The sequence below is a fragment of the Pongo abelii genome, chromosome 11 (assembly GCF_028885655.2).
Source record: "Pongo abelii isolate AG06213 chromosome 11, NHGRI_mPonAbe1-v2.0_pri, whole genome shotgun sequence".
Lineage (NCBI taxonomy): Eukaryota > Metazoa > Chordata > Mammalia > Primates > Hominidae > Pongo > Pongo abelii.
In genome coordinates, this window is record NC_071996.2 from 100431802 (window position 1) to 100441506 (window position 9705).

Here is a 9705-nt window from a genome sequence, read left to right on the forward strand (position 1 = left end):
GTGATGGCACGCGTCTGTAGTCCCAGCTACTCGGGAGGTTGAGGCAGAAGTATCGCTTGAACCCAGGAGGCGGAGCTTGCAGTGAGCCGAGATTGTGCGACTGCACTCCAGCCTGAACAGAGCGAGACTCTGTCTCAAAAACAAAAACAAAAAAACACTAGGGTAAACATCTATACCTACGAATGGGATTGCTGGATCCTATAGTAAATAAGTGTTTACCTTTATAAGAAACTTAGAAAGCCTTTTTGATGGGTTTACTTCTGCAAGTTTAAGAGCAGAGGAGAGCAGAATGTGTAACAGAAAAAGAAGAATTCTGAGAGATGAAATGGAGGATAGAGATTAAGGGAACAAGTAAGATAAAGAGAAGCTGGGACAAGTGAGGTTAGTAAAATTCCAATTATGTAGTAGCAGAAAAAGGAGTACGGGGTAGAAATAGGTGATATGGATTACCTAAACTACCTGATTTTCTAGAGGAAAGCCACATTTCTGTTCCCTGCCTCAACCTCTCCCCTACCTCCATCTTTAGTAAAACCCACTCACTGGGGGTAGGGTAGGGATATATGCTAGGACTCTTGGCTATTGATTCTGAAATCTTAAAAAGAAGTGATTCCCTATCTTGACGGTATATTTAGTATCCTAAAACTGAAGTTACAGGTAGTCCTTAAAATCCTGAGTTGTCATATCCAACTGTAGTTTTTAAAAATGTCTTAGACAAGAGATCAAAGCACTTAGTGAAGTGTATATCAGACTTGTATTTACCAAAGAGCCATGCTAAAGGAAAAGCCTTGATGGTATATTGCCAAGAATAAGGTTTTTCTTAAATTGGTCATCTTATTTTCAATATATGTGTATAACTGTGTGTCATACAAAACAGGTAGCAGTTAGGCTTGTTAGAAAAATGAAGGGTAGGCCGGGCATGGTGGCTCATGCCTGCAATCCCAGCACTTCGGGAAGCCGAAGCAGGCAGATCACCTGAGGTCGGGAGTTCAAGACCAGCCTGACCAACATGGAGAAACCCCATCTCTACTAAAAATACAAAATTAGCCGGGCGTGGTGGCGCATGCCTATAATTCCAGCTACTCCAGAGGCTGAGGCAGGAGAATCGCTTGAACCCAGGAGGCAGAGCTTGCAGTGAGCCAAGATCACGCCATTGCACTCCAGCCTGGGCAACAAGAGCGAAACTCCGTCTCAAAAAAAAAGAAAGAAAGAAAAGAAAACTGAAGAGTATATTTATTGCCACTAAAATTACGGTGGGGGGAGAACCAGAATGTGCAAATCCTTTTTAAGATTTCCTTCCCAGGGCCAGGCGCGATGGCTCACGCCTGTAATCCCAGGACTTTGGGAGGCCAAGGCAGGCGGATCACAAGGTCAGGAGCTCGAGACCATCCTGGCTAACACGGTGAAACCCCGTCTCTATTAAAAATACAAAAAAATTAGCCAGGCATGGTGGCTGGCACCTGTAGTCCCAGCTACTCAGGAGGCATAGGCAGGAGAATGGCATGAACCCGGGAGGAGGAGCTTGCATGAGCCAAGATCGTGCCACTGCACTCCAGTCTGGTCGACAGAGTGAGACTCCGTCTCAAAAAGAAAAAAAAAAAATGAAGAAAAAAAAAGATTTCCTTCCTGGCCGGGCATGGTAGCTCACGCCTACAATCCCAGCACTTTGGTAGACTGAGGTGGGTGAACCACCTGAGGTGAGGAGTTCAAGATCAGCCTGGCCAACATGGCGAAACACTGTCTCTACTAAAAATACAAAAATCAGCTGAGCATGGTATCAGGTGCCTGTAGTCCCACCTACTCAGGAGGCTGAGGCAAGAGAATCACTTGAACCCGGGGGGCAAAGGTTGCAGTGAGTTGAGATCATGCCATTGCGCTCCAGCCTGGACAACAGAGCAAGACTCTGTCTCAAAAAAAAAAAAAAAAAAAAAATTTCCTTCCCATGACTAGCACAACCTAAACCTGAAGTATGATTTCAGAACTATGCTCATACTTAGAGCCAATAATTTTCTGGGTGCTTCCATTGCTTGTGGGCCCCCTAACATCTTAATTGCAGCAGTAATGGGAAGGCGGGATCCAGTTTTGACAGCCACTTTCCCCAATTCCTCCAGACTGTGGGAAACCACAGGACAAAGGTTCTGCAACAAATGAAGTGCAAGGAAAAAGAAAGAGACAAGAGGAACCTATGAACTGAAAAAGATTTAAGAGATAAATCATTCAATCACAATGTACTGTGAAATGAAAAAGATATAAGAGAAACCAACCAATCAAAATGTTATCAGTTTTCTTGGAAGCCTGACTGAAACTGAAAAACAAAGTTTAAAAGAATAGGTAAAACAGAACACTGACTAGATATTTTATTATTTTAATTTTAGGTGTAATCATGGTATTATCTTTTTAAGTCCTTACATAGAAATACACACTGAAATATTTATGGATAAAGTGGTATGTCTAAGATCTGCTTCAAAATAATGGGAAGAGTAGAAGGGACCAGTGTACAAATTAAACAAAGTTGGCCTAAGCTTGTAACTGTTGAAGCTAGGTGATAAGTATATGAGGGGTTCATTTTACTACTCACGGTACTTTTTCGTTTTGTTATTTTGTTTTGAGACGAAGTCTCACTCTGTTGCCCTGGCTGAAGTGCAGTGGCACGATCTCAGCTCACTGCAACCTCCACCTCCTGGTTCAAGAGATTCTCCTGCCTGAGCCTCCCAAGCAGGTGGGATTACAGGCACGCACCACCAAGCCCAGCTAATTTTTGTATTTTTAGTAGAGACGGGGTTTCACCATGTTGGTCAAGCTGGTCTCAAACTCCTGACCTCTGGTGATCCATCCACATCAGCCTCCCAAAGTGCTGGGATTACAGGCGTAAGCCACCGTGCCCAGCCTACCCTAGTGTTATTAAAACCTGTCTTCACACACTGTGCCCGGCCTGTTGTTTTGTTTTTTTGAGACAGAGTCCTGCTCTGTTGCCCAGGCTGGAGTACAGTGCCAGCCGCTCTACTTTTCTGTATGTTTGCAGTCTCAAGCAATCCTCCTGTCTTGACTTCCCAAAATGCTGGGATTGTATGCGTCAGCAACTCCTGGCCTCCTGTATTTTAAAACTCAGACCTACATATCAAACTCTTTAGAAAAACAATTCATACCTGATAAAACTATTTAACTGCTCCCCACCAATTCTGTCCCTCTGATTTCCCCTCCTGTGCCTTTTCTTCTTCTTCTTTTTTTTTTGAGACAGAGTTTCACTCAGTCGCCCAGGCTGGAGTGCAGTGGCATGATCTCAGCTCACTGCAACCTCCGCCTCCTGGGTTCAAGCGATTCTCCTGCCTCAGCCTCCCGAGGAGCTGGGATCACAGGCGCATGCCACCATGCCCGGTTAATTTTTTTGTACTTTTAGTAGAGAGGGGGTTTTGCCATGTTGGCCAGGCTGGTCTAGAACTCCTGACCTTGGGTGATCTGCCCACCTCAGCCTCCCAAAGTGCTGGGATTATAGGTGTGAGACACCGTGCCTAGCCCTTTTCTTCTTTCTAAGCCTTAGATCCTGCTAAACCCAACTTGTAGCACTTCTTCCTCGATTTTTATTTTTCATTTTTCGTCTGGATTATTTTCAGTGTTCTAATCACTGCTCATTACATGTTACAGAGATACTGCCCTCAGATGTTAATGTCTCATGTACACCTTTCAGTCTGGTCCCTAAGTGATATCTACTCTCCTTCAGCCAGATGTAACTGGTGAACAAATATTTCCCAAATACAAGACTTCTAAAAGACATCACAGAAAAACAGGAAGTATATTCTGAATCCCAACCCTCAACTTTTTCATTAAACAAAACTCCAATAGGACAACTAACTATAATATAAATCATTTTACTGAACACTACAAACAATACTGATAAATTGATTCCTAAATGATTAATTCTATTGAAAAAAAATTTCAAGGCCAGGCATCGTGGCTCACACCTGTAATCCTAGCACGGTGGGAGGCCAAGGCAGGAGGACTGCTTGAGCCCAGGAGTTCCAGATCAGCCTGGGTAACATAGCGAGATCCCATCTCTAAAAAAAAATTGTAAAAATTAGCCAGGCATGGTGGCACACGCCTGTAGTTGTAGCTACTCAGGAGGCTGAAATGGGAGGATCACTTGAGCCCAGCAATTGTAGGTTAAGTGAGCTATGATCACGCCACTGCACTCCAACCTGGGCAACAGGGCAAGACCCGGTCTCAAAAATAAACACAGGAAAAAATATATATATCAGCAAGATACACAATAACAAAACTATAACTATTCCAGCCATTTATCAAGCAAAGAATTAGGGAAAAAACTTTTTCAGCTTTGTGATGTCCCAAAAAATCTAATTCAAAGGATTAGTGGCAAAACAAGCTGATATACAGGATTTCTGGTTAAACCATTTTCCCCTTACAAAACAGAGAAGAATGTGTGTTCCCTGTTTGCCAAAGTCAGCAGTATCTGAAGAACTGCTGGATGGCAAGATAATGCATATTCATAACCATACACCTGACATAATTTAATATGCGGAAAGATCTAAAAGATTATCTGATTTGAGTAATTCCAGTTCTTTTTATATTTCAATCCTGGAAAGCATAAGCCACATTGGCCAGGGTAAAATATAATCAAATTGGTTAAAGAGGATGTGAAGCCTGATCCTAATAGAAATGTTTGAAAGGGTTCAGGCATGGTGGCTCATGCCAGTAATCCCAGCACTTTGGGAGGCCAAGGTGGGAGGATCACTTGTGGTCAGAAGTTTTGAGACCAGCCTGGCCAACATGGCGAAACCCTGTCTCTAAAAATACAAAAATTAGTTGGCTGTGGTGGCATATGCCTGTGATACCAGTACTCGGGAGCCTGAAGCAGGAGAATCGCTTGAACCTAAAAGGCAGAGGTTGCTGTGAGCCGAGATTGCACCACTGCACTTCAGCCTGGGCAACAGAACAAGACTCTATCTCAAAAAAAAATAAAAAATAAAAAAAGAAATGTTTGAAAGGAATATGACAGCAAAATAAATAAATAAATAGTTACCAGTTTATCTCAATCTTGGAGCTAAGGAGAAGAGAAAATCTTAACACAATAGACTATTCTAAGCAATATAACATTTATACTGAGTGCTATAGCGGCGCTGCCCCAAAAAGCATTAATTCTGCTTCAGTTTATCAAAAACGGCTTAACAAGAGAAAACAGTGATGGACCATGAAGAACCAGAGTTCCATTAGGAAGGAAGCAACAAGCTATGTCAGTATTATGTGTATTTCTACTAAACATTTATCATCCCCTGACATATCCCATAGGGATGAGCACAGACAGTGCTCAAGTATTGAATGTTCTGCTATTTTCTTATGGCATCACTTAATTCACATTGATAGAATAATCTCAAAAATAACAAGTTTGGCCAATGAATAGCAATAGACCAAAGCTTTTAGCTGGGTTTCTAAAAAATTCAGGAAAACTGATCAGAATTTTGATTTTCCTGTCTGAGGGCATCTTATACTGAAGTTACCAATAAGTAAGTATCAAAGCTATAATTTCAATATCCCCAAATGAATAACCTCCTGAATGAACAAAAACGGCACATCTTTATATTTTCTATTTAATTTGCAAAGGTTATATTTGAGATAGTCTAAATTAGGCCTAAGAATACTAAGAGAGCATTTAAATCCTAAATACCTAAAATAGTATACTAATATTAAAGTCATTGCCAATTCATTAGCATGTTTGATAAATAGCAGAAAGCTGGACTTCAGGTCCTCTGGGTGACCCAACTATTCAAAGCCATTCACATTCTGGTCCTAATCCAACCTTTCCAGATTCATTTATTTCTTCTCTCTTTGCACCCTCTGTTCCTGCTACAGTGGACTGCTACTCAAACACACCTTTCACGATTCAATACCTTGTTACAAGATGTTCTCAGGCTCAGATGTCCTTCCCGATTTAAAACTGACTGATCCTTTTAAAACAGGGACATGTAACCTCCTCAGTGAAATAACACTAAGCATAATCATTCCGTTACCCAGGTTCCCAGAACATGTTGCTTGTTCTTCTACTTAAGCATGCATTTGGCCTCATGAGAGAATGAGGACATACACATCTGTTTCCCCTATCAGACTGTAAAATTTTGGATGGCCTCAGTCTGTTACCTCTCACAGACTAATACCGAGCCACATACCCAGAAAGAACATATGAAACAAAAGTGACTTAGAAGTCTCGTTCTCAGTGAAAATCTCGGATTCCAAGTCAGAAATCAAAGAATGCAGTTCCAACTTCTCATGCCTCGTCTTTTCTGAAAAGTGATCCCATTTTCTGTCATCTCTGGATACTTCCTAATGAACTCCAGTCTATTCCCAACGTTTTCCTAATTTGCACACTCTGTATTCCATAAAACGATCAACTAGCTTGAAAGCTTCGGCCATTAATGAAAGTAATTTATCTTTTCCTCTTCCATCTGCTCCTCCAATAACCAGTCTCCAAAGAAAAAGATCAATATTATACTAAAAGTGACTAAGGGAGGGAAAACAACTACCAGATTTTATCCCCAAATCGTTTCGTGCAAGTAAAATAAGCAAGTAACTGACGCTTGAAGACACACAAGGGTAGGAGTAACGGAATCTCGGTTTAACCAAATTCGATTCAGTCTGCTGGAAAAGCGGCTGCCGTATTTCAGTGCTTTTCTGACCCTCTTCTGCACAAACTATGCGGACGACAGTGTCGAGAGGCGAGTGAGACTTTCTCCCCATGCCCGCTTCCCCGATCCCTTGCCCACGACTCCTACTGAGGAAGCCGCTTAAACGAGGCCCTCTGGTCAGAGAAGAGAAGCTACTCTGAAGTAGCAGGTCCCAAATACTGAACAAAGCGCCTGTCGGAGGTGTAAGAGGAGGACGCCATTACGCGGGGCAGTGGCCTGCGCCGCTGGCGCGGAAGAGACGACCCTTGGCCCCGAAACGCGGGCTCGGCTCCTACGAAAGAAACCATAGGAAAAGGCAGAATCCTAGGAAGAAAGGCTTTTATTAGGCTAGCAACGAAGAAAACACGTAAGTAAGGAAAGACCGCTTACCTTCGTGAGTCTTGGCGATCTTCGCCATTTTGTCCACTCGAACACACAGACGGAACTGGCGCTCCCAAGAACTTCCGCTCGTCGCCGCCGCCACGGAGAAAAATAGCGGGGGGGGCTGCACTCTGCGCGTGCGCGAAACAGGAGCGCGCTCCGTCGGGTGACACGTGACAGAGCTGCCACCTAGAGGGAACCGCGAGGTGCATTGTGGGTGGGGGAGGAGACACGGTTGGGCCCTGAAGCCGCCTGCGTGGTGACCCAGGAAATCCCCGAGCCGAGCCGTAAGGTCCTTAAGTGAGTAACTTTGCCCTGGAGGAAAGTGGATTCTACGAGGGGAGTTAAGAACAGACACTGAGTCCCAGCAACTCTGGAGGCTGAGGCGGGAGCATCGCTTGAGCCCAGGAGTTCGAGGCAGCCGTGAGCCGTAATCGTGTCGCGCCACTGTACTCAAGCCTCCAGACCGGGCGACAGAGCAAGACCCCGAGACCCCTCCCATAAAAAAAAAAAAATGAACACTGTACGAAACACTGCGGTTTCAGAGCTGGAAGAGACCTCAGACATTCAATCCCTTTTCCCAAAATTGACCGGAAGAGCTCGAGGAAAACTTTCCCTTGCAGCTGCCTCAGTCTTTACAGTGCTTAGTTACGAAGACAGTCTTAACAGTCTTATCTTTCGCCCTGTAATTCAAGGTCATTTTTCATTCTTTCTGTTTAATAATTGCAAATAATTTGGGTAGGAATTTCGTTGAGCCTCACAAATCGTTACTGAGTTGCACAGTGAGAATCTTGTCACCCTTTTAAAGCCTTTTACTTCATGGGTTCTTAGAAAACCACTTATCGTCATTATTAACATTCATTAGATGTTTCTCTTAAATCCTAGACGGTATTCCTAAATCAGGAATTTTAATAGATCAGAATACGGCAGTCTGTTTTCCTAGGTATCAATTATTATATAACCTTGTACTGTCACACTGGTCTTGGACTTCGACGATGAAAAAGAAAGAAAGGCTCAGAAAGATGGGTCCCGAAAGCAGCCCAGGAAAACAGGTAGTTATCAAGGTTAGAGCCATCACAAAGAAAGGAGTACCTCGCTATGTGATAAACCTGCAACCCAAATACTAACCATACCATGGGTCAGTATGGTCGTTTGAAGGGAGGGAAATGGTATGGGTGTATTCCTCTTGCAGGAAGACCCCATCTACTTTGGGTAAAGTGAGGAGCCATTTTCCTGAGGCTAGGGGTAGGTGGAAGATATATGCACAATGGCACTGGACTGAGAGCTTAGATAACCTGTCCCTGGTGACTCCTGACCTGCAGCCTTGCTCCCTCTTTCCCTCTCACCAGACTCCCTCCCTTCTTCGGATCAGGTGACACAAACGATTTTTTTTCTGTTTTGTTGACACAGAGTCTTGGTTTGTTGCCCAAGCTGGAGGGCAGTGGTGCGATCACAGCTGACCCTAACTTCGACTTTAAGATTCAAGAGACTCTCCTGCCTCAGTCTCCAGAGTAGCTAGTACCACCAACATGGGCCACCATACCCAGCTAATTTTTATTTTTTGTAGAATGAGATCTTACTGTATTCCCCAGGGTGGTCTCAAACTCTTGGCCTCAAGCACTCCTCCTGCCTCAGCCTCCCAAAGTGCTGGGATTACAGGCATGAGCCACCACAGATTTTTATTAGCATCAGTAAAAGAATAAATTTGATAAATTAAAATTTTTGGCCAGGCGTGGTAGCTCATGCCTGTAATCCCAGCACTTTGGGAGGCTGAGGCAGGCGGATCACGAGGTCAGGAGTTCAAAACTAGCCTGACCAACACGGTGAAACCCCATCTCTTGTAAAAACACAAAACTTAGCCGGGCATGGTGGCATGTGCCTATAATCCCAGCTACTCAGGAGGCTGAGGCAAGAGAATCGCTTGAACCCAGGAGGCGGAGGTTGCTGTGAGCGGAGATCGCACCACTGCACTCCAGCCTGGGCAACAGAGCGAGACTCCGTCTCAAAAAAAAAAAAAAAAAAGATGTGATGGTTAATTTTAAGTGTCAACTTGACTGGATTAAGGAATACCTAGAAACCTGGTAAAGCTATTTTGTGGTGTGTCTGTATGAGTGTTTCCAGAGATTAGCGTGTGAGGACAAGTGGGCAAGGTGGGGAAGATCCGCCCTCCGTGTGGCCAGGTACCATCCAGTCGGCCGGGGACCCCAGGAAGAACAGAAGCATAGAAAAGGTGAAAATGTCAGTTTATGTGCGAAGGCTGGCTACATCCAATCTTCCTCCATTGTTGTTTTTGGACAACAACCCCAAGCTGCTCAACCTTTGGAATCCTGGATTTACACCAGCAGCACCCTGTCCCCACCCCTTCCTCCTGGTTCTCAGGCCTTCGTCCTTGGGCTGAGTTACATCATTGTCTTCGCTGATTCTAAACCTTAGGACTTGGACTGAGCTACCAGCATCTCAGGGCCTCCAGTTTGCAGATGGCCTGTCAAGGGACTTAGTCTCCAAAATTGCAGGAGCCAGTTTCCCTAATAAATCTCAATGTGATAGTTCTTATCCCACAGGCCCACTTTAGTTTAGTTTAGTTTTGCTTTGTTTTTAGAAATGGGGTCTTGCTCTGTTGCCCCAGCTGTGGTGCAGTGGCTCACTCCAGCCTCAA

General features: G+C 44.1%; 1 protein-coding gene across 2 annotated transcripts in view; it reads right to left on the bottom strand.

The window, feature by feature from the left end:
- The window catches only part of SF3B1 (splicing factor 3b subunit 1), a 46020-nt gene extending 37547 nt beyond the window's left edge, over positions 1 to 8473 (bottom strand). The window contains exon 1 of one of the 2 annotated variants that reach the window (XR_010136070.1): positions 7059 to 7168. Coding sequence is in view for 1 of the 2 variants with exons in the window: in XM_024243192.3 (XP_024098960.2) it covers positions 7059 to 7551 (493 nt within the window). In the remaining variant the exon portion in view is untranslated. Of the gene's footprint in view, positions 1 to 7058 lie in introns of both variants that reach the window. The other variant, XM_024243192.3, reaches the window with a different exon arrangement.
- Positions 8474 to 9705: the final 1232 nt, after the last annotated feature.